General features: G+C 42.9%; 1 protein-coding gene across 4 annotated transcripts in view; it reads left to right on the forward strand.

Moving 5' to 3' along the window:
• ints2 (integrator complex subunit 2) overlaps positions 1-25,708 on the forward strand; it is a 67,835-nt gene that overhangs the window by 40,114 nt on the left and 2,013 nt on the right. For 3 of the 4 annotated variants that reach the window (XM_041196891.1, XM_041196892.1, XM_041196893.1), the window contains 5 exons: positions 1,012-1,137; positions 3,071-3,272; positions 8,159-8,395; positions 19,631-19,738; positions 25,525-25,630. In XM_041196891.1, coding sequence (XP_041052825.1) covers positions 1,012-1,137; positions 3,071-3,272; positions 8,159-8,395; positions 19,631-19,738; positions 25,525-25,630 — 779 coding nt within the window. The remainder of the gene's footprint in view (positions 1-1,011; positions 1,138-3,070; positions 3,273-8,158; positions 8,396-19,630; positions 19,739-25,524; positions 25,631-25,708) is intronic. The other variant, XM_041196894.1, reaches the window with a different exon arrangement.

Genomic DNA, 25,708 nt, shown 5'->3' on the forward strand with positions numbered 1-25,708 from the left:
ATAAACTCAACACTGTGTGATGTTCCATGATATTCTAGGTAAACAGAGGCTTCCTCTGCATCCTTCCCCATGGTAACATGAATTACATGGGCCTTGTTTTTATTAGCTATCCTTGAGAGCCCAACTCTCTCTCATCATGGAATTAAATGGATTGTTTAATGCACAACTGTTTACAACCTGACATTCTCAACACTGTTCTGGGTCTTTGGAGACTCTCTCCATTGTTAACGGACAGGTTGCTGCTATTGTCTCCAAGCATAAATGCCTTTTACTGTCTTCTCAGTAAAACAATCTAAGCCTTCCTTTTGAGTTCTTACAATTAAACCACCTAGGCTTACTATCTGGCAGACTTCAGAACAGGTCACATCACCCCCTATGTTTACCTTAAATTTATAGAACAGTCCCAAACATAATCTTATAAATCTCCATAATTGTAACACAGCTGCTTCATCTAAATGAGCAAGCTTCAATATGTGATCCTTGAAGGTGAGTGTTGACATGGTGTGAAGTAATGGATAGCATCACCATGTAGTCTAATCTTGACATTCACACATGCATTCTTGCCAGCAACGGTCACTCTATGGTTCCTCTCACTGGCCCAGATTGCTGAGACCAATTGTAGAGCCCAGGGTGAGATTAGTTAATTCAGCAAATTCAGGATCAAACCTGGGACCTGCCTGCTCCATGGGGCTGTTTCACATGGACCAGTGAATTACTCAGCTGAAACTTTGCAGCAGCACTATTTTTTAATCGGCATGCCTTTTTTTATTCCAAAGAACAGTCCAGAGTGTGGAATAAGATGGGTAAATTAAATACTTATGATCAACATGGACATGTGGCTCTCTTCCCTAGTCGTTCTGATCATTTCCAAGTTTTCATTTTAAAGAGTTTTATCAATGGCAGAGTTCACTATAAAGGGGCTTCACTCTAAGAATCTTGGTTGAGTACTGCCTGGTCAGCTTTCAATAATCCCTATGAAAGACAACTAACGTCATGTCTCTGTGTTGGAAGGCTGTGGGTGATGACGGTGAATGCTTTGCAGCCTAAAGCTAAGCTGCTCCGCCAACAGAAGTACACTCAGAATGACCTGATGGTTGATCCGCTGATTGTGTTGCGATGTGACCGGAGAGTATACAGGTGAGTCACTAATAATAACAGGAGCAAGAATCACTTCAAATGTATTAAACTAATGTATCAGCTTGGCTCATTAGCACAGTTCTTTCATAGTCGGAAGATCTGGTTTGAATTCTAAAAGTGATGCACATGCTTGATCAAATGGGCTTTTTCTTGTTCTTGAGCATTCTATTGGATTTTCAGTTTATGTTTATCCTCTGAATTTGGGCATAGCAGACAAGGCTGACATTTATTGCCAACCCCATAGTTGGCTTGTGAAATGTGGTCTTGGGCTGCTACATTCCATGTGATATTCTTTGCTACAATTGAATGGCTTCCTGCACCAGAGGGCAGTTAAAGGTCAACTATGTTGGTGTGAGAATGGATTTGTTATTGGCCCAGACTGGGTAAAGACGAGAGTTTTCCTTCCCTAAAGGACATTTGTGAATTAGTTGGATTTCTATGACAAACTGACAGCTTCATAATTCCAGGTTTTTAATTTTCAGACATTTGTCTTTAAATGAATTATGATTTTCAAACTGCCAAGTGAACTTTGAACATATTTTCTAGATTACAATGGAATGCATTCAGAGGTAGAAACTTTGCCATTGTTGCCATACTGACGGGTGATACCAGCTCCAGCAGCCTCTTAATAACATTAGGAACAAGAGGCCATTTAGCCCCTCAAGCTTGTTCCACCTATCACTGAGATCATGGCCATTTCCACTTTTTATGGGCAGTCAGTTCTTTCAGCATCTTTATTTTTTATCTATCCCCGTTTGCCCGACTTTGCTTCATATCACTTAGAATTTTGTTAGCCAAAGATATTATCAATATCTGATTCAAAATTGATCTAGTATCAATTGCTGTTTGCAGAAGAGTTCCAAACTTATACCACTTGTGTGTAGAAGTATTTCCTAATTTCACACTTGAATGGTCTGGTTCTAATCTTTAGACTATGTTCCCTAACCCTAGACTCCCCGTACAGCAGATACAGTTTCTCCATCTACCCTATCCGTTACCCTTATTACCTTAAACTTAGGTTGTATTTTCTGGAATTTAGATGGTTGGGGGTGAATTGATCAAAGCTTATGTAATCTCTTGTGATTTAACTCTTGGTGTCAAGGTATCATTCTGGTAAATCTATGCTGGGATGGAAGGGCTTATCTTATACAGAAAAGTTGGACAGGCTGGGCTTTTATCAATTGGAGCTGAGAAGAATGAGAGGTGATCTTACTGAAATATAAGATCAGGAGGGGACTTGACAAGGTGGATGATGAAAGGACGTTTCCCCTTGTGGGAGAGACTAGAACATGAGGACATAATTTAAAAATAAGGGATCTCCCATTTAGGACGGCGGTAAGAAATTTTTTGAGGGTTGTGAATCGTTGGAATTCTGTTCCCTAGAGAGGGGTGGAGGCTGGGTCAGAGGTAGATAGGTTTTTGACTAACAAGGGAGTCAACAATTATTGGGGCTAGGCAGAATGTGGAGTTGAGGCCACAATCCGATCAGCCATGATCTCATTGAATAGCAGGCTTGAGGGGCCAAATGGCTGCCTCCTTTGCCTAATTCATTTGTTTGTACTCCCTCCAAGGCCAATATATCCCTTGTAATGTAATGTGCTCAGAACTGAACCTTCCCTCCTGTTTATGCAGATGGGATTTTATGCTCTGGGATCTAGGCCAGGCTTGCTGTGCATTGTACTAAGTAGAGTTCTTGGTGCCTCTCCCATGCAATGTTCTGTGGGTTGTGATGTTTGGATTGTTTCTGGTCTTTGGCCTTGAACTGACCCTAACTGAATAAAATTCCTATTTCATATTCATGTTACCCTAAGTTTCATTAAAACATGAAAACCAAATGATTATTGCTTGGCTGAATATTTAATGTTCCATATTTACTATTTTATGGGCGATCAGTTGTTTCAACGTCTTTAGTTTATTTGTGTCTCAACCCTAGGTGCCCTCCCTTAATGGACATTACCCTACACATGCTCAATGGCTACCTTCTAGCTTCAAAAGCCTATTTGAGTGCTCACCTCAAGGAGAACGTGGATCAGGACAGCAAGCCATATCAGAATAACACCATGGGAGTGGTGGGGCAACCGGAAGCCCCAGAGGTCACAAGAGAGGAACTGAAAAATGCCTTGTTGTCAGCCCAGGTAAAAACCAGAGTCAAATGATGTGTGCTGCAGCATCTCTGGGTGTCGTCTAGTGTGTATTCTGAAATGAAATGGTTGTATTATACATCCTCAGCTGGAGCAGTGTTAGTCTCAAGATGAACTGAATCCCAGGAGAATGGGAATTAGAGCAGGAGATAAAGCTTACAAAAATAAAGCGAGGGGGAGAGCAAAAGTACTGGAGAAACTTAAGGGACAAAAAGCTGACAAATCCCCAGGACCTGATTTTTTTTTTTATTATTCATTCTTGGGATATGGGTGTCGCTGGCTGGGCCAGCATGTATTGCCCATTCCTGATGCCCTTGAGAAGGTAGTGGTGAGATGCCTTCTTGAACCACGGCAGTCCACGCGATGTAGGTTCACCCACAGTACTGTTAGGGAGGGACTCCCAGGATTTTGGCCCAGTGACAGTGAAGGAACAGCAATATATTTCCAAATCAGGACAGTGAGTGACTTGGAGGGGAATTTGCAGGAGGTGGTGTTCCCATGTGTCTGTTGCTCGTGTCCTTCTAGATGGCAGGTTTGCAACGTGCTGTCTAAGGAGGTTTGGAGATTTCCTGCAGTGTATGTTGTGGCTGGTGTACACTGCTGCTACTGTGCATCAGTGGTGGAGAAAATGAATGTTTGTGATTGGATTGCCAATCAAGTGGGCTGCTTTGTCCTGAATGGTGTCCAGCTTCTTGGGTGTTGTAGGAGCTGCACTCATCCAGGCAAGTGAAGAGTATTCCATCACACTCCTGCCTTGTGCCTTGTAGATGGTAGACAGGCTTTGGGGAGTTGGGAGGTGAGTTACTCACTGCGCGATTCCTAGCCTCTGACCTGCTCTTGTAGCCACAGTATTTATATGGCAAGTCCAGTTCAGTTTCTGGTCAATGGTAACCGCTAGGATGTTAATGGTGTTGATAATACCATTGTATGTTAAGGGGAGATGGTCATTGCCTGGCACTTGTGTGGCGCTAGTGTTACTTGTCAGCCCAAGCCTGGATATTGTCCAAGTCCTGCTGCATTTGGACATGGACTGCTTTTGTATGTGAAGAGTCGCGAATGGTGTTGAACATTGTGCAATCAGCGAACATCCCCACTTCTGACCTTATGATGGAAGGAAGGTCATTGATGAAGCAGCTGAAGATGGTTGGGCCGAGGACACTACCCTGAGGTTCTCCTGCAGTGATTCCCTGGAACTGAGATGATTGGCCTCCAACGACCACAACCATCTTCCTTTGTACTAGGTATGACTCCAGCCGATGGCGAGTTTTCCCCCAATTCCCCTTAACACCAGTTTTGCTAGGGCTGCTTTATGCCACACTCAGTCAAATGCTGCCTTGATGCCAAGAGCAGTTACAGCCTTTTGTCCATGTTTGAACCAAGGCTGTAATGAGGTCAGGAGCCGAGTGGCCTTGGTGGAACCCAAACTGAGCGTCAATGAGTAGATTATTGCTAAGGAAGTACAGCTTGATAGCACTGTTGATGACCTTTCCAACACTTTACGGATGATTGAGAGTAGACTGATGGGGCAGTAATTGGTCGGGTTGGATTTGTCCTGCTTTTTAGGTACAGGACATATCTGGACAATTTTCCACATTGTCAGGTAGATGCCATTTTTGAAGCTGTACTGGAACGGTGTGGCTAGGGGCACAGTAAGTTCTGGAGTACAAGTCTTCAGTACTATTGCCGGAATATTGTCAGGGCCCATAGCCTTTGCAGTACCCAGTACCTTCAGCCATTTCTTGATATCAGATGGAGTGAATCGAATTGGCTGAAGACTTGCATCTGTGATGCTGGGGACCTCAGGAGGAGGAAGAAATGGATCATCCACTCAGCAGTTCTGGCTGAAGATTGTTGCAAATGCTTCAACCTTACCTTTTGCACTGATGTGCTTGGCTCCCACATTATTAAGAATGGGGATGTTTGTGGATCCTCCTCCTCCAATAAGTTGTTTAATTGTCCACCATTTTCACAACTGGATGTGGCAGGGCTGCAAAGCTTAGATCTGATTTGTTGGTTGTGGAACCACTTGGTTCTGGCTATCGCTTGCTGCTTATGCTGTTTGGCATGCAAGCTGACCTGTGTTGTAACTTCGCCAGTTTGACACCTCATTTTTAGGTATGCCTGGTGCTGCTCCTGGCATGCCCTCCTGCACTCTTCATTGAACTAGGGTTGATCCCCTGGCTTGGTGGTAATGATAGAGTGGGGGATATGCCAGGCCATGAGGTTACAGATTGTGGTTGAGTACAATTCTGCTGCTGATGGCCCATAGTGCCTCATGGATTCCCAGTCATGAGTAGCTAGATCTGTTCAAAATCTATTCCATTTAGCGTGGTGGTAGTGGCGCACAATCTCAGTGTGAAGATGGGATGTTGTCTCCACTAGTACTGTGCAGTGGTTACTCCTACCGATACTGTCATGGAAAGAAACAGGTAGAGGATGAGGTCAAGTATGTTCTTGTTGGTTCCCTCACTGCCTACTGTAGACCCAGTCTAGCAGCTATATCCTTTAGGGCTTGGCCAGCTCGGTGTGTACTGGTGCTACTGAGCCACTCTTTGTAATGGACATTGAAGTCCCCCACCCAGAGTACACCCAAATACCCAAATGATGTTCAATATGGAGGACTACAGATTCAGCAACTGAAGGGGCACAAGGTAATCAGCAGGAGGTTTTCTTGCCCATGTTTGACCTGATGCCATGAGACTTCATGTAGTCCGAAGTCGATGTTGAGGACTCCCAGACTGTTGCTTGACTAATCCGTGAGACTGCTCTCCCAATTTTGGCACTGGCCCCCAGATGTTAGACTTTGCAGAGTCAACAGGGCTAAGTTTGCCATTGTCCGCCTGGTTTCTTTCCTTTTAGACTTCGTGGCCATTTGATACAACTGAGTAGCTTGCTCAGCCATTTCAGAGGGCATTTTAGAATCAACCACTTTGTTATGGGCCTGGAGTCAAGTGTGGGCCAGACCAAGTAAGGATGGCAGATTTCCTTTCCTAAAGTATGGGTTTTTACGACAATCAACAATGGCGACATGGTCATCATTAGACTTTTAATTCCAGATTTTTATTAAATTCAAATTCCACCATCTGCCATGGTAGGATTCGAACCCCGGTCCCCAGAGCAATCAACTGGTCTAGCCTAATACCAGTACGCCCATGTCTTGGCCATGAAGTAGCTGCAGAGGTATTAAATGTGCTGATTTATGAATTTCCAAAATTCCCTAGATTTCAGAATGATCCCAGCGGATTGGAAGTTAGTAAATGTAGTACCATTATTCCAGAACACAGAGAACTGGGAACTACAGACCAATTAGCCTGATAGTTATCAGAAAATTGCTAGAATTGATGATGAATGATGCACTTAGAAAATCATCATATGATCAGACAAAGTCAACATGGTTTTACGATAGGGAAATTTCATCTGACAAAGTTCATTAGAGTTTTTTGAGGATGTAACTATTAAGGTAGATAAAGGGGAACCAGTAGATGATGTATGCTTGGATTTCCAAAAGGCATTCAGTAAGGTGCCACACAAAACGTTAAGTGCTCATGGAGTTGGGGGTAGCAGATAGGAAGGATAAACAGGGCATTTTCAAGATGGTAAGCTGTAACTAGTGCAGTATAGCAAGGGCAAGGCCTCAGCTTTTTCCTATTAATGACTTGCATGAAGAGACTGAGAGTAATATATCTAAGCCTGCTGATACAAAGCTGGATGGAAATGTAAGCTGTGAGGAGAGCACGAGGCTGCAAAGAACTATGGAAAAGTTGGGTGGGCAACAATTTGACAGATGGAGTACAATATAGGGAAGTATGAAGCTATTCACTTCAGTAGTAAGAATAGAAAAAAAATGTTTTGTGAATGGTGTGAAACTTGGGTGTGCTCATACAAGGAACACAAACCACAAAAGCAAAATACTGCAAATGCTGGAAATCTGAAATAAAAGCGCGAACTCCTGGGAGTACTCTGGTTCAGCACCTGTGGAGAGGAAAACCAGTTAACATTTTGGATCTGTGACTTTTCAGGATAAGGGGTCAATTATTTAGGACTGAGTTGAGGAAGAATTTCTTCACTCAAAGATGTGAATTTTTGGGCTTGTCTACCCCAGCGGGTTGTGAGTGCTCCATTGTTGAGTATATTCAAGACTGAGGTTAGTAGATTTTTGATATCTCAGAAAATCGATGCCTATGGGGAGTGAGCAGAAAAGTGGAGTTAAGATAGAGCAACCTTAATTGTACGTGAACGGCCAAATGATCTATTCCTGCTCCTGTTTCTTATATTCTGCTGTGAAACGTACACTCGCTTTTTCTGTTGTCACAGAATTTGGATGGAGCCCAGGTTTAGGCGTTCCTGAATGTGATTTATAGAAGTACCTCCCACACAGTTCATCAGCTTTAAGAGTTCGGAGTTTGCCAGCACTGTCGTCTTTGCAGGATTATGTGGAGCCAGGTGGAAGGTCACTACTGCCAGGAGCCAACGTGAACCAAAGAGCCACCCCCCTCATAATGCCCATCCCAGCTTACCTGAAAAAAAATTAGAATCATAAAATAACACCGCTCAGGAGGCCATTTGAACTCTCATACCTATGCCGGCTCTTTGAAAGAGCTATCCAATTTGCCCCACATAGCCCTGCAAGTGTTTCCCCTTCAAGTATTTATTCAATTTTCTTTTGAAAGTTATTATTGAATCTGCATCCACTGCCCTTTCAGGCAGTGCATTTTAGATCATGAGGTTATGGGGGTCTACATTTAAAAAAAAAAAATACCAGTAATAGCATCCAGCTGAATTGAAAGAAATATGTATTTGTACACGACCTATAGATAATCTTTTGTTTTGGCTACTCAAGGAAGAAAATCTGCCCTAACAGAAATGGATTCTCCTTACAGGACAGTGCAGCCGTTCAGATTCTGTTGGAGATCTGCTTACCTACTGATGAGGAGAGACCTCACAGCACAGGAAAGATCCTGAAGCAGCAGGACCAAACCGACGGTCTGTCTGAATCCTTGGAGAACACGCGGGAGACTTTACTGAGCAACGTCCGGGAGGTGCAGTGTCTCATCTGTTGTCTCCTACATCAGATGTTTATTGCAGATCCAAATATTGCCAAACTTGTTCACTTTCAGGTCGGTACTGTATATTTAAGCAATAAATCTAAGTAATACTTGGATTTCTTAGTTTCTTAGTGCTTCATGGGAAGAATTACTTTTCAAGTGCGCACATGTGCCTGAAACATTTCCTAACAGCAATGAGATGATTGACTGGTTCTATCCATTTTTGGTGCTATTACATAAGGAAAGAATATTAGTCAGAACATCAGGAAAACACAGCCGTGAGCCATAGGATCTATACTATCCACCTCCACTAGAGAGACAGCGACGGGGGTGGTATGTAAACAGAAAATGCTGGTAATACTCACCAGATATGACAGCATTTGTGGTGAGAGGAACAGAATTAACATTTCAGCTTGATGTTCTGGTTTCACGACCTGAAATATTAATAATTCTGAAAGTCACAGACCTGGAACATTAACCCTGTTTCTCTCCACAGTTGCTGTCAGACCTGCTGAGTATTTTCATCATTTTCTGTTTTCACCTCTGATTCCCAGCTTCCACAGTATTTTGCTTAGTGGCAGGGGTGGCCCTTTGTTCGATGTTGCATACAAAGATACAGCACCTCTTCATGCTCTGCAGGATTGTGTTTGGTCGTTGTTGTTTTCATATTTTTTGTCTTACAATTTCCCTTTTTTTCTTTCCCTCTTCTGTATTATTTTTTGGCTAAACAATATACTGTGGTCCATAAGCGTAATTCTGTTCTGGATTCAGAAAGCAAGAATGTGCAGTGTCATTACCGACAGAGGCATCGAGCAAGTTGGTCAAATGCAGTGGGCCCTGACAAAATTCCTGTTGTGCTGAGCCAATTGAATCCAACCTTGCTGAAAAAAAGGGTGTGGCATCGTGTTCTAAGCATGAAAAATTATCATGCCATTAAAACATCCTTTTTGCAATAGACTGGCTGGAGCAGCTGTTTGAGTATTTTACTACTTTCTCCATGTAATACTTAGGATTCTTGATAAGATATTAGTTTCAAAGTAAACTTGGTTTATTTTTACAAAAGAAAAACCACTCACCTTGAAGTCTCAGTTGGAAAATTAACCAACCAGTGTAGAGTGGAGCTACATAGATTACAGGAGTTATATCAGGACAGCTAGATGAGGTGGTTAAAAGTACAAAAGTGATACTTTATTAGCTAAGATATTGAATGTAAGAGTGGGGAGGATATGCTAGAATTGTACTAGGCCACAGCTGGAGTACTTCTTACAGTCTGGTCACCACATTACAGGAAGGGTGTGAACAGGCAAGAAGGAGTGCAGAGGAGAAGTAAGAGGATGTTGCCAGGACTGGAGAGTAAAATGCTTGGAGTCAAGGGGTTGTTTTCTTTGAAACGGAGAAGGCTGAGGGGAGATTTAATTGAGGTGTATGAGGTTATATGGGGTTGAGGTAGAGTGGATGGGAAGGACCCATTTCCCTTGGCAGAGAGATCAATGACAAGGAGGCATAAATTTAAAATAATTGGGAGAATAATTAGAAGGGAAATGTTTTCATCGAGAGGGTGGTGGGGGCCTAGAAGGTTGGTAGGGACAGAAACCCTCATTGTATTTAAAAAATACTTGGACATGCATTTGAGGATCCATAATCTACAGGGCTACAGAACAAGAGCTGCAGATTAGGATTAGGCTACTTTTTTAAACTAGCACAGACATGATTAGCTGAATGGCCTCCTCATGTGCCCTAAATTTTGTGTTTCTATATCACACCTTCCATATCCTCCATGTGCCCCAAAGCACTTCACAATGAATTACTTTTTGTGCTGTAGTTGTTTTATGAGCATATCTGGCAGTCAATTTATACAAGGAAATGCCACAAATGTCCAGTGAGATGATTAACTGGTTAATCTATTTTGGTGGTTGAGGGACAGATGTTGCCCAAGGCAGTGGGTGAATGCCCTTCTTGCTCAGAAAATATCATAAAATGTTTTGCATCCGCAAGAATGAGAAAATAGGTCATTTAAAATCACATCTGAAAGACAGCTCCTCTGACACTGCAGCACTGGAAATGCAGCAAGAGCCAAGTCTGTGGCACCACGAGTGGCTCAGTTGCACAGAGGAAGAGTGGGAGAGCAATAGTGATAGGGGAATCTATCGTAAGGGGAACAGATAGACATTTCTGCAGCTGCAGACATGACACAAGAATGGTATGTTGCCTCCCTGGTGCCAGAGTCAAGGATGTCACTGAGCGACTGCAGGACATTTTGAAGGGGGGAAGGTGAACAGTTAGAGGTTATGGTCCATATCGGTACCAACGACTTAGGTAAAAAGAGAGATGAGGTAAAAAGAGAGATGAGGTCCTGAAAGCAGGATATATGGAGCTAGAAAATAAATTAAAAAGCAGGACCTCAAAAATAGTAATCTCAGGATTACTCACAGTACCACACGCTAGTGAGATTAAGAATAGGAGAATAGACTGGATGAATATGTGGCTGGAGAGATGGTGTAGGAGGGAGGGATTTAGATTTCCTGAAGCACTGGGACCGATTCTGGGAAAGATGGGACCTGTACAAGCTGGACAGGTTGCACCCCAGTAAGACTGGGACCAATATCCTCGCAGAGGTATTCGCGAGTACTGTGGGGGAGGGTTTCAACTAGGGTGGCAGGGGGATGGGAACCTGAGTGGGGAGGCACAAGAGAGGGAAACAAAGACAGAAATGAAAGACAGAAAAGTAGAAAGCAAAAGTGGAAGGCGGAGGAAACAAGGGCTAATAGCAAATGGGGCTATAGTACAAAAAATGTTAGACAAGTCTGAAGACACTGTATCTGAATGAACGGAGCATTCACAATAAGGTAGATGAATTAATAGCGTGAATAGATGTAAACAGGTATGATATGATTGCGATTACAGAGACGTGGCTGCAGAGTGACCAAGACTGGGAACTGAATATTCAAGTGTACTCAATATTTAGGAAGGACAGGCAAAAGGAGATGGGGTGGCGTTGTTCGTTAAGGATGGAATCTGTGCAGTAGTGAGAGAGGATATTGGCTCAGAAAATCTAGATGTAGAATCAGTCTGGGTGGAGCTAAGAAGTAACAAGGGGTGGAAAACATTACTGGGAATTGTCTATAGGCCTCCAAATCAGTAGTGATAAGTTAAGGGATGGCATTAAAGAAGAAATTAGAGATGCATGTAACAAGAGTGCTACAGTAATCATGGGTGACTTTAATCTATGTACCTGGGCAAACCAAATTAGCAATAATACTGTGGCAGATGAATTACTGTAGTGTGTACGAGATTTTTTTCAGATCAGTATTTCGAGGAACCAACTAGGGAACAGGCTATCATAGATTTGGTATTGTGGAATGAGAAGGGGTTAATATCTTGTTGTGCAGGGTCCTTTAGGGAACAGTGATTATAACATAGAATTTTTCATTAGGATGGCAAGTGAAGTAGTCTGATCCAAAACTAGGGTACTAAATCTAAACCCGGAAACTACAAGGTATGAGGCATGAGTTGGCTAAGATAGATTGGGGAACTTTGTTAAAAGGTGGATGGGCAATGGCTAAAACTTAAGGAACGAATGTATGCATTTCAATTCCTTTCTGGCGCACAAACAAGAAAAGTGGCCCAACCATGGCTAACAAAATAAATTAAGGACAGTATTAGGTCCAAAGAGAAGTCATAAAGTTGCTAGAAAAAATAGCAAGCCTGAGGATTGGGAGGAGTTTAGAATTCAGCAAAGGAGGACCAAGAGATTGATTGAGAGAGGAAAAATAGAGAACGAGAGTTTCACCGAATGTTATGGGGCAGAAGGAGGCCAATTCGGCCCATCGTGTCTGCACCAGCTCTCCAAATGAGCGTTATGACTTAGCGCCATTCTCCTGCCTTTTCCCTATACCTTTGCACATTGTTTCTATTCAAATAACAATCTTGAATGCCTCGACTGAACCTGCCTCCACCACATTTCCAGACAGCGCATTCCAAACTCGAATCACTCGCTGTGTGAAAATGTTTTTTCTCCCATCACATTTGCTTCTTTTGCAAATCACTTTACATCTGTGCCCTCTCATTGTGGATCCTTTTACGAGCGGGAACAGTTTCTCCCTATCTACTCTATCCAGCCCCCTCGTGATTTTGAGCACTTTTATCTCAGGATGGAGGGTGAGCAGCCAGATGTTGTGGTCCACGTAGGGACCAATGACATGGATAGGAAGGAGGAGGAGGTCCTGCAAAGAGAGTTTAGGGAGTTAGGTGCTAAGTTGAAGGACAGGACCTCCAGGGTTATGATCTTGGGAGTGCTACCCGTGCCACGTGCTAGTGAGGCTAAAAATAGGAGGATAATGCAGCTAAATACGTGGCTAAGGAGATGGTGCAGGAGGGAGGGCTTCATGTTTCTTGGGCTCTGTTCCAGGGAAGGTGGGACCTGTTCCGACGGGATGGTTTGCACCTGAACTGGAGGGGGACTAACATCCTTGTGGGTAGGTTTACTAGTGCTGCTCCGGGGCGTTTAAACTAGATTTGCAGGGGGAGGGGTACCAGAGTATTAGAGCAGATAGTGAGGTGGAGGATACAGGTCAAGCGATGAATGCATGTATAGTCAGAAATCAAGGGTCCGTACGTGATAGAAATGTTCTTAGGTGCATCTATTTCAATGCAAGGAGTATTGTCGAAAAGGCAGATGAGCTTAGGACATGGATTGGCACGTGGGATTACGACATTATTGTTATTAGTAAGACTTGGTTGCAAGTGGGGCAGGACTGGCAGTTCAATGTTCCGGGATTCTGTTGGTTCATACGTGATAGAGGGGGAGGGATGAAAGGGGGAGGAGTAGCATTACTAGTCAGGGAAAATATCACAGCTGTGCATAAGCAGAACAGCCTGGAGGGCTCGTCTACAGAGGCCGTATGGGTGGAGCTGAGGAATGGGAAAGGTGTGACCACACTAACAGGGTTGTATTATAGACCGCCCAATAGTCAGAGAATTGGAGGAGCAAATCTGTAGAGAGATAGCAGACTGATGTAAGAAACAGAAAGTTGTGATAGTAGGAGATTTTAACTTTCCACATATTGACTGGGATTCCCATACTGTAAAAGGGCTGGATGGCTTGGAGTTTGTCAAATGTGTTCAGGAAAGTTTTCTAAATCAATATATAGAGGTACCAACGAGAGAGGATGCAATACTTGGTCTCCTATTAGGGAACCAGACAGGTCAGGTGACAAAAGTATGTGTAGGCGAACATTTTGGGTCCAGTGACCACAATGTCATTAGTTTTAAGCTAATTATGGATAAGGATAGGTCTGGTCCTCGAGTTGAGATTCTAAATTGGAGAAAGGCCAATTTTGTGGAAATGAGAAAGGATCTAGGAAGAGTGGATTGGCATAAGTTGTTTTCTGGCAAGGATGTGTTCAGTAAGTGGAAGGCATTCAAAAGCAAAATTTTGAGTGCAGAGTTTGCATGTTCCTGTCAGGATTAAAGGCAAAGTTAACAGGCATAGGGAACCTTGGTTTTCAAGGGATATTGGCGATCTGGTTAAGAAGAAGAGAGGGGTGTATAGCAGGTATAGGCAACAAGAAGCAAATGAGGTACTTGTAGAGTATAGAAAATGTAAGAAAAAACTAAAAAAGGAAATCAGGAAGGCAAAAAAAGACATGAGGTTGCTTTGGCAGATAATGTGAAGGTAAACCCAAAGGGTTTCTACGAGTATATTAAGAGTAAAAGGATAGTAAGGGACACGATTGGTCCCCTTGAAGATCAGAGTGGTCATCTATGTGTGGAGCCTCACGAGATGGGGGAGATCTTAAACTGTTTTTTTGCATTAGTATTTACTCAGGAAACTGGCATAGTGTATAGGGAAGGAAGGGAAACAAGCAGTTTCATGGAACATATAGAGATTAAAGAGGAGGAGGTGCTTGCTGCCTTACAGCGAATAAAGGTAGATAAATCCCCCGGGCTTGACATGATATTCCCTCGGACCTTGAGGGAGACTAGTGTAGAAATTGCAGAGGCCCTGGCAGAAATATTTAAAATGTCCTTAGCCACGGGTGAGGTGCCGGAGAATTGGACGGTAGCTCATGTTCCATTGTTTAAAAAAGGCTCCAAAAGTAAACCAGGTAATTACAGGCCAGTGAGCCTGACGTCAGTAGTAGGTAAATTATTGGAAGGTGTTCTGAGAGATCGGATAAATAATTATTTGGACAGCCAAGGGCTGATTAAGGATAGTCAGCATGGCTTTGTGCGTGGTAGGTCGTGTTTAACGAACCTCGTAGAGTTTTTCGAGGAGGTTACCAAGAAAGTAGATGAAGGAAAGGCTGTGGATGTTGTCTACATGGACTTTAGTAAGGCCTTTGACAAGGTCCCACATGGGAGGTTAGTTCAGAAGGTTCAGACACTTGGTATCCATGGAGAGATTGTAAACTGGATTCGAAATTGGCTGCGTGGGAGAAGACAGAGTGGTAGTGGATGATTGCTTCTCAGACTGGAGGTCTGTGACTATTGGTGTGCCTCAGGGATCAGTGCTGGGACCATTGTTGTTTGTTGTCTATATCAATGATTTGGATGATAATGTGGTGAATTGGATCAGCAAGTTTGCTGATGACACCAAGATTGGAGGTGTTGTGGACAGCGAGGAAGGCTTTCAAAGCTTGCAGAGAGACTGGACCAACTGGAAAAATGGGCCAGAAAATGGCAGATGGAATTTAATGCGGAAAAGTGTGAGGTATTACATTTTGGAAGGTCAAACCAAGGTAGGACATACACAGTAAATGGTAGGGCACTGAGGAGAGCGGAGGAACAAAGGGATCTGGGAGTTCAGATACATAGTTCCCTGAAAGTGGCGTCACAGGTAGACAAGTTTGTAAAGAAAGCTTTTGGCATACTGGCCTTCATAAATCAAAGTATTGAGTATAGGAGTTGGGATGTTATGGTGAGGTTGTATAAGACATTGGTGAGGCCAACTTTGGAGTATTGTGTGCAGTTCTGGTCAACTAACTACAAGAAGGATATCAGTAAGATTGAGACACTGCAGAGAAGATTTACTAGGATGTTGCCAGGTCTTAAGAAGTTGAGTTACAGGGAAAGATTAAACAGGTTAGGACTTTATTCCTTGGAGTGTAGAAGAATGAGGGGAGATATGATAGAAGTTTACAAAATTATGAGGGTATAGACAGAGTAAATGCGAGTAGGCTCTTTCACTTAGATTAGGAGAGATAAACACGAGAGGACATGGCTTTAGGGTGAAAGGGGGAACTTCTTCACTCAGAGTGGTGAGTGTGGAACGAGCTATCATCTGACGTAAATGCGGGCTCACTCTTAAGTTTTAAGAATAAATTAGATAGATACATGGATGGGAGAGGTCTGGAGGGTTATGGACTAGGTGCAGGTCAATGGGACTAGCGGAATAATATTTCGGCACAGACTAGAAGGGCTGAATGGCCTGTTTTCCTGTTTTTCTGTGCTGTAGTGTTCTTTGGTTTATCAAATCTTCTCTGAGCCTTCTCTCCAAGGAGAACAGTCCCAACCCCTCCAATCTGTCTTCATAACTGTACTTCAGTGTGGTATCCAGAACTATACACAATACTCCAGTTGAGCTCTAACTAGTGTCTTCTATAAACTCAGCATAATCTCCCTGCTCTTGTACTCTATGCCCCTATTAATAAAGCCCAGGATACTGCATTCTTTATTAACTGCTCTCTCCACCTGTCCTGCCCCTTTCAATGAACTATGCACATATACACCCAGGTCCCTCTGTTCCTGCACCCCCTTAAGAATTGTACCCCTTATTTCATATTCTCTTCATGTTCTTCCTACCAAAGTGCGTCACCTCACACTTCTCTGCATTGAACTTCATCTGCCACTGATCTGCCCACTCCGTCAACTTGAGATATATATATATATAAATATATATGGGTCCCCAATACCGACCTCTGGGAAACTCCACTACAAACCTTCCTCCAGCCTGAAAAATATCCATTGACCATTAGACTCTGTTTCTTATTACTTAGCCAATTTCTTATCCATGTTGCTAATGTCCCTTTTATTCCATGAGCTGTAACTTTTTCCACGAGTCTGTTGTGTGACACTGTATCAAATGCCTTTTGAAAGTCCATGTACACCACATCAACAGCATTACCCTCATCACCCTCTCTGTTACCTTTTTTTTTAAAAAAACTCCAAGTTAGTTAAACATGATTTCCCCATTAGAAATCCATGCTGGCTCTGCCTAATCAACCCACATTTTCCATGTGACCATTAATTCTATCCCAAATAATTGTTTCAAGAAGCTTCCCCGCCACCGAAATTAAACTGATCTGTAATTGCTAGGCTTATCCTTGCAACCTTTTTTAACAAGGGTGTGATGTTTGTAATTCTCCAATCCTCTGGCACCTCCCCTGAGTCCAGGGAAGACTGAAAGATTATGGCCAGTGCCCCTCCAATTTCCTCTCTTGTATCCAAGGATATTGAAGGAAGTATCTCATCTGGTCCTGGTGCCTTGTCAACTTTAAGTACCGACAGTTTTTCCTCCTTGTCAATTTTGAATCTTGCTAGTGACGGATTTTTCTCCTGTGTCACTGTGGCCTCGGTAGCATTTGTGTCCTTGGTAAAGATAGATGCAAAGTATTCCTTTAACATCTCGGCTATGCCCCTGCCTCCATGTGTAAATCCACTTTTTGGCCCCTAATTGGCCCTACTCATTTTACCACTCACTATTTGTGTGCCGATAGAAGACGTTGAAATCCCCCTTTATGTTGGCTGCCAGTCATTTTAACACAACCTCTTTTTGCTTCTCTTGGTTTTTCACCTCCCCTCTGAACCTTCTGTATTCGGCTTGGCTCTCGATTGTATTTTCTACGTGACACCTTGTCTTAATTTCTGTCTCCTTTATCATCCAAAGGGCTCTGGATTTGTGTGCCTTACCCTCCCTTTCAAGGGAACATAAAATCAGACTGTAAAAGCTTCTATAAGTATGTATAATAAAAAAGATTTGTGAAGAAAAGTGTAGGTCCCTTACAATGCGAAACGGGAGAATTTAAAATAGAGAACAAGGAAATGGAAGTGCAATTGAACAACTAATTTAGTTCTGTCTTCACCGAGGGAGACACAAATAACTTCCCAGAAATGTTAGGGAACCAAGGGTTTAGTGAGAAAGAGGAATTGAAGGAAATTAGTTTTTTAAATAGTGCTGGTGAAATTTAATGGGTCTGAAAGCTGATAAATCACCAGGGTCTGAATCCCAGGGTACTGAAGGAAATAGTGGTTGTCATCTTCCAAAATTCTGTAGATTCTGGAACAGTCCCAGCAGATTGGGGGTAGCAAATGTAATCCCACTATTTGATAAAAGAGGAAGGAAACTGCGAATTACAGACCAGTTAGCCTAACATCAGTAGTAGGGAAAATGCTAGAGTCTGTCATAAAGGGTGTGATAACAGGACACTTAGAAAATATCAATGGGATTAGACAAAGTCAATGTGGATTTATGAAAGGGAAATCATGTTTGACAAACCGACTGGAGTTTTTTTGAGGACCTAACTAGCAGAATAGATAAGGGAGCATCAGTGGATGTGCTGTATTTGGATTTTCAGAAAGCTTTTCATAAAGTCCCACGAGATTATTGTGTAAAGTTAAAGTGCATGAGACTGGGGGTAATTGACATGGATTGAGAATTGGTTAGCAGACAGGAAACAATAGGAATAAATGGTCTTTTTCGGAGTGGCAGGCAGTGACTAGTGGGGTACCGCAGGTTTCAGTGCTTGGGCCCCAGCTATTCACAATATATATCAATGATTTGGGTGAGGAAACCAAATATTATAATTCTAAGTTTGCTGGTGACATGAAACTTGGTGGGAATGTGAGTGTTGAGGAGGATGTTAAAAGGCTTTAAGGCACTTTAGACAAGTGATGTGAATGGGCAAATACATGACAGATGCAATATAATGTGGATAAGTGTGAAGTTATCCATGTCAGTAGGAAAAACAGAATGGCAGAGTATTATTTAAATGGCAATAGATTGGGAAATATTGATGTACGAAGGGACCTGGGTGTCCTCGTTCACCAATGTGAAAAGCATGCAAGTACAGCAAGCAGTTAAGATGACAAATGGTATGTTGGCCTTCATTGCGAGAGGACTTGAGTATAGGAGCAAGGAAGTCTTACTGCAGCTGTATAGGGCCTTGGTGAGGCCACACCTGGAGCACTGTGTGCTGTTTTGGTCTCTTGAAGAGAGGATGTACTTGCCATAGAGGGAGTGCAGCAAAGGTTTACCAGACTGGTTCCTGAGATGGCAGGATTGTCATAAGGGGAGAGATTGGGTCTACTGGACCTCTATTCACTAGAGTTTAGAATGAGTGGAGTTCTCATTGAAACATATAAAATTCTGACAGGGCTGAACAGAGTGGATGCAGGGATGATATTTCCTCTGGCTGGGGGGTCTGGAACAAGAGGTCACAGTCTTAGGATAGGCCATTTAGGATTGATGAGGAGAAACATCTTCACTCAGGGTGATGAACCCGTGGAATTCTCTACCACAGAATGCTATGGAGACCAAGTCATTGAATATACTTAAGAATGAAATAGATTTCTAGATTCTAAAGGTGTCAAGGGATATGGGGAGAGAGTGGGAGTGTAGCATTGAAAGAGGGAGGATTGGCCATAGTCATATTGAGTGGCGGAGCAGGCTCAAAGGTCCAAATGACCTACTTTTGCTCCTGTTTTCTGTTTGTATATTGCAACTCCCTGCACTGGAGTGTCAGTCTAACTGGTGCTCAAATCTTGGAGTGGTGCTTGATCCACCAACTTCTGTCTCTGAGTGGAGTGTGCCAATCCACTTGGCTCAATGGCAGCGTTCCCACAATGATTGGAATGCTATGGTACACTTCAGTCTCCTCAAGGGTTTCTTTTTCAGTGTTATGTTTGTAAAGTGCATGAATACAGACCTGAGATGAGAGCAAATCAGGTGCGTTCTGACACCACTACATGGTCAAAAAAACTTGTACTCGCATGCCACTTTAATACATGCTGCTTTGTGTCAGCTCATTCATGAACCAGTAACTGGCAGCACCTGCAGGAGGGGAGAGTTAGAAAATCTGGGAAATTAAGCATTGATTTATCCAAAAACATCTAATTTTAAATGTCTTATTTTCTCTCTGCTCAGACAACATGTTGCCAACTCATCTCAAAAGTAGATTTGAGCCCCAGCAGAGATTGGCCCTCTATTCTAATTTCTCTTTATTACAAGATTTCCAAAAGACTTAATATGCTTATCATTACCATGTCTTGGTAAATTAAGAATATTAATTGTAGCTGGTATTTATACAGGGTTATCCAAGTGAGCTGCTGCCTTTGACTGTAGCTGGAATTCCCTCCATTCACATATGTCTGGATTTCATTCCAGAACTGTTGGCACAGCCGCAACTGGAGAAGCAGGTAATTCAGTAGCTATCTAAAAATGTCATTATTGTATGTGTCTAACTGTATGTGTGAGCATGCTTGAAAGGTAGGTTGAGTGACCAAACAAAGGGCAGGTTGAATGAAACAGAAGTGTTAAGTGGTTGAAATACATCGAGTAGCATTCTTTTTTCCATGTAATAATCTGGCACATATTTTACATAGGTGATTTAATGTGATATCCTGTACTCCAGAATGACAGACCAAATACTCTCTCAGTATTTCAATTCAAGTGACCAACTGCTTAAGATGAGGCTTCAGTTGCCACCTTTTCTTTCCCACAAATTAGCTCTGGCCTCAGTGAGAAAAGTTCTTGCGGAAATGAACTCCTGCCCACTTTCTGCTTCCGCAAGCCTGCTTTACACAAAGGCAGCCGACAGCTTAAGGTCCATGCTCGAGTCTGCTAATAAGGGAAGGGGTGGGGAAACATAGGAACAGGAATAGGCCATTCAGCTCATTGAGTCTGCTCCTCCATTCAACACTATCATGACTGGTCATCCACTTCAATGCCTTTTTTTCCCCAGACTATCCCCATAACCCTTTGTCATTGGTATTACCTCTTTCGGTCCTAAGTGGCTTCCCCCTTATTTTACATAGAAACATAGAAAATAGGAGCTGGGAGTAAGCCATTTGGCCCTTCGAGCCTGTTCCGCCATTCATTATGATCATGGCTGATCATCCAACTCAATAGCTTGCTCCTGCTTTCTCCCCAAGAACTATATCTAACTCCTTCTTGAAAACATATAATGTTTTAGCCTCAACTGCTTTCTGTGGTAATAAATTCGACAGGCTCACCACCCTCTGGGTGGAGAAATTTCTCCTCATCTCAGTCCTAAATGGTCTACCCCATATCTTCAGACTGTGACACCTGGTTCTGGACTCCCCCACTATCAGGAACATCCTGCATCTGCCCTGTCTAGTCCTGTTAGAATTATATAGATTTCTGAAATCCCCCCTCATTCTTCTGAACTCCAGTGAATATAATCCTAACCAACTCAATCTCTCCTCATGTCAGTCCCGCCGTCTCAGGAATCAGTCTGGTAAACCTTTGCTGCACTCCCTCTATAGCAAGAACATCCTTCCTCAGATAAGGAGACCAAAACTGCAAACACTATTCCAGGTGTGGTCTCACCAAGGCTCTGTATAATTGCAGCAAGACATCCCTGTTCCTGTACTCGAATCCTCTTGCTGGGAAGGCTAACATACATTTGCCGCCTTTACTGCCTGCTGCACCTGTTTGCTTACCTTCAGCGACTGGTGTACGAGGACACCCAGGTCTCGTTGCACATTCTCCTCTCTCAATTTATAGCCATTTAGATAATCTGCCTTCCTGTTTTTGCTACCAATGTGGATAACCTCACATTTATCCACATTGTACTGCATCTGCCATGCATTTGACCACTCACTCAGCGTATCAAAATCACGCTGAAGCATCTCTGCATCCTTCTCACAGTTCACCCTCTCACCCAGCTTTGTGTCATCTGCAAATTTGTGGATATTACATTTGGTTCCCTCATCTAAATCATTAATATATATTGTGAATAGCTGGGGTCCCAGCACCAATCCCTACGGTACCCCACTAGTCACTACCTGCCATTCGGAAAAAGACCCGTCTATTCCTACTTTGTTTCCTGCCTGCTAACCAGTTTTCTATCCATCTCAATACACTACCCACAATCCCATGCGCTTTAATTTTACACGCTAAACTCTTATGTGGGAATTTGTCGAAAACCTTCTGAAAGTCCAAATAAACCACATCCACTGGATCCCCCTCATCAACTCTACCAGTTACATTCTTAAAATTCCAGCTGACTTGTCAAGCATGATTTCCCTTTTGTAAATCCATGCTGACTGTGTCCGAATCTGCCACTGTTTTCCACATGCTCAGCTATTAAATCTTCTATAATGGGCTGTAGAATTTTCCCCACTACCGACGTCAGGCTGACTGGTCTATAATTCCCTGTTTTCTCTCTACCTCCTTTTTGAAATAGTGGGGTTACATTAGGTACCCTCCAATCTGTAGGAACTGTTCCAGAATCTATAGAATCTCAGAAGATGACCAATGCATCCACTATTTCTAGGGCTGCTTCCTTAGGTACTCAGTCTGGGATGTAGATTATCAGGCCCTGGGGATTTATCGGCCTTCAGTCCCATCAATTTCTCCAGCACCCCTTTCCCTACTCATACTGATTTCTTACAGTTCCTCCCTCTCACTAAATACTGTGTTCCCCAACATTTCTGGTATGTCATTTGTGTCCTCCTTTGTGAAGACAGAACCAAAGTATGTATTTAATTGGTCAGCCATTTCTTTGTTCCCCATTATAAATTCCCATTTCTGACTGTAAGGGACCTACATTTGCCTTCACCAATCTTTTTCTTTTCACATACCTATAGAAACTTTTACATTCAGTTTTTATGTTCCCTACGAGCTTATTCTCGTACTCTCGTACTCTTAATCAATCTCTTGGTCCTCCTTTGCTGAATTCTAAAGTGTTCCAGTCCTCAGGTCTGTTGTTTTTTCTGGCCACTTAGTATTAGATCCAAGGAAGAGGCATACAAAGTCCAATTTCCCTTGTAAGCCATGGTTTGGCCACCTTTCCATTTTACTTTTGCACCAGACAGAAATAAACAATTGTTGCAGTTCACCCATGCATGCTTTGAATGTTTGCCATTGTCTATCCACCGTCATCCCTTTAAGTAAGGTTTCCCAATCCATCATAGCCAACTCGCACCTCATACCATCGTAGTTTCCTTTATTAAGATTCAGGACTGTAGTCTCAGAATCAACTATGTCACACTCCATCTTGAAGAATTCTATCATAATATGGTCACTCATCCTCAAGGGGCCTTGCACAACTAGATTGCCAATTATTCCTTTCTTATTACACAATACCCAGTCTAGGATGGCCTGTTCTCTAGTTGATTCCTCAATGTATTGGTCCAGAAAACCATCCTGTATACACACTAGGAATTCCTCCTCTCCAGTATTACTAATTTGATTTGCCCAATCTATATGCAGATTAAAGTCATCCATAATTACAGATGTTCCCTCTTATTGCACGCATCTCTAATTTCCTGTTTACTGCCATTCCCAACATTACCACTACAGTTTGCAGGTCTATGTACAACCCCCGACTAATGTTTTTTGCTCCTTAGTGTTTCTCAGCTCTACCCATACAGATTCCACATCATCAGAGCCAATGTATTTCCCCACTATTGCGTTAATTTCCTCTTTAACCCGCAACTCCACTGCCTTTTCCTTTCAGTCCGTCCTTCCTAAATACTGAATACCCCTGGATGTTCAGTTCCCATCCCTGGTCACCCTGCAGCCATGTCTCCATAATCCCGATTATATACCTGTTTACATCTATTTTCATTGTTAATTCACCCACTTTATTGCAAATGCTCCTCGTGTAAAGGCACAAAGCTTTAAGGCTGGTCTTTTTAACATTACTTGTCCCGTTCCCACTATTTTTCACTGAGGCTGTTTGATTCTTGCCCTTGATTTCTCTGCCTATCACTTTTTTCTTATTCTGCTTTCTGTCTTTTGTTCTTGTCCTTGATTTCCCCCTCCTCTGACTCCTTGCTTAGGTTCCCTCCTCCCTGCCATTTTAGTTTAAACCCTCCCCAACCACTCTAGCAAATGTTCCCCCTAGGACATCAGTCCTGGTCCTGCCCAGGTGTAACCTGTCCAATTTGTACTGGTCCCACCTCCCCCAGGACCGGTCCCAATGTCCCAGGAATTTTAAACCCCCCCCCCCCCCAATCTCTTCAGCTACGTATTCATCCAATATATCCTGCTATTTCTACTCTGACTGGCACATGGCACTGGTAGTAATCCTGAGATCACTAACTTTTGAGATCCTACTTTTCAAATTACTTCCTAACTCCCTATATTCTGCTTTTAGGACCTCATCCCTTTTTTTACCTATGTCGTTTGTACCAATGTGTACCACAACCACTGGCTGTTCACCCAACCCCCTTCAAAATGTCCTGTAGCTGCTCTGAGACATCCTCGACCATAGCACCAGGGAGACAACATGTCATCCTGGAGTCTTGTTTATGGCCACAGAAACGCCTATCTATTCCCCTTACAGTTGAATCCGCTATAACTATTGCATTCCCATACTTTTTACATCTCCCCTGTGCTGCAGAGCCAACAATGGTGCAATGAATTTGGCTGTTGCTGCTTTTCCTGAGAGGCCATTCTCCCCCCCCCCCTCCCCAACCAGCCCCATAGTATCCAAAACGGTATATCTGTTTTGCAGGGGAATAGCCACAGGAGATTCCTGCAGAGCCTGCCTAACCCACTTGCTTTGCCTGGTGGTGACCCATTCCCTTTCTGCCTGTGGACTCTTAGCCTGCGGTGTGAGCACCTCTCTATGTGTGCTATCCACGATACTCTCTGCCTCGCGGATGCTTCACAGTGTCCCCAGCCATCACTCCAGCTCCGAAACCCAGGCTTCCAGGAGCTGCAGGTGGAGACACTTCCCACACGTGTGCTGGCCCCGGGCACTGGAAATGTTCCTGGCTTCCCACATGGAGCAGGAGGAGCACACCTATCAAATAATATCAATTACTGTAGAGCCCTTCTTCCCTGCTCCTTGTTGTTACAGAATATAGCCCTTACAAATGATGAACCACAAACTAAGACCTTTTAAAAACTGTGATTAAAAATAGTAAATACTTACCTGACCGTACTCACGGTACTCAAAGGATCACCTCGTTCCCTCCTCACTGAACTCCCTCAGTCACCAAACTCCAACTTAAGTACTCTACTGCAGCCCAAAGCAGCACTCCAATGCAGACTGGAATTTTGAAATGTGTCCCCTAGTTCTAGACTCCGCAACCAGGGTAAACATCTCACCTACATCTATCCCTTTAAGTATTTTGTAGGTTTCAATGAGATCACCTCTCATTCTTCAAAACTCTAGTCAATACAAGTCCAGTTTCCCCAATCTTTCTTTGTAGGACAGTCCCACAATCCCAAGAACAAGTCTGGTGAAACTTCACTGTACTCCCTCTATGGCAGTAATATCCTCCCTAAGTTAAGGGGACCAAAACTGCATACATTACTCCAGATGCAGTCTAATCAAGGTTCAACTGTGGTTCAAACTCAGCTGTGAGGTACAGATTATGCCTATGGCAGCTTGTGTGTGTGAGGAGGAGAAGAATGTAAGCTGACAACCTAGGGTGTCGTGGCTTTAAACTCACTTCTGACCAGTTTGTAAATGTCTTAAAACCACTATACTATTGAGAACTTCATTAAAATTAATTATGGAAAATAATCCAATGCCACCAGAATAATTAATTGGGTATTTTCTACTTGCAGATGTAAAAGAACTGATCTGCCTCTGCATATTAAGTTTATTGCATTTAAGGTGTGGAAATGTTTGTGAATATCCTTCCAATGCAGCTATTGTACACCAGTATGATTAATGCTTCTGCAGCTTGACCTCAACCTAGGAGGAGCAGTGATGTAATTTGTTTTTATTTTCCACATTAACTGCATACAGGTGGGATTGCAGTTTGTGATGGTCTGTGAGTAGCTTTGTCCTATGGATTACTCCAGAAAAACTACCCAAAATCATACTGTGTGCCAGTTGTCAGGGTCTTATTAGTCTATGGTAGATTCAAAACCAGGTTCTTGAGTCAAATGCATTGTGCTGAACAGGTTTAAATTGATCATTAATTGTCTATAATGAAATGTAACAATATACATGGAGCCCTTCTATCGTTCTAATAGAAGACTTATCTCTGTTTAGATATTTGCTATTCAGCTTTTGTCCCACTTGTGTATCCAGTATGCACTACCCAAGTCGCTCAGTGTAGCTCGCTTGTCTATCAATGTCATGGGAACTGTACTCACAGGTGAGGTCCTCTACTTTAATGAAGTCTTTATATGTGAACATGCCTGTGTTTCATTCTATGTAAGATCTCCCTTGGTCA

The sequence above is a fragment of the Carcharodon carcharias genome, chromosome 10 (assembly GCF_017639515.1).
Source record: "Carcharodon carcharias isolate sCarCar2 chromosome 10, sCarCar2.pri, whole genome shotgun sequence".
In the NCBI taxonomy this organism is placed as follows: domain Eukaryota; kingdom Metazoa; phylum Chordata; class Chondrichthyes; order Lamniformes; family Lamnidae; genus Carcharodon; species Carcharodon carcharias.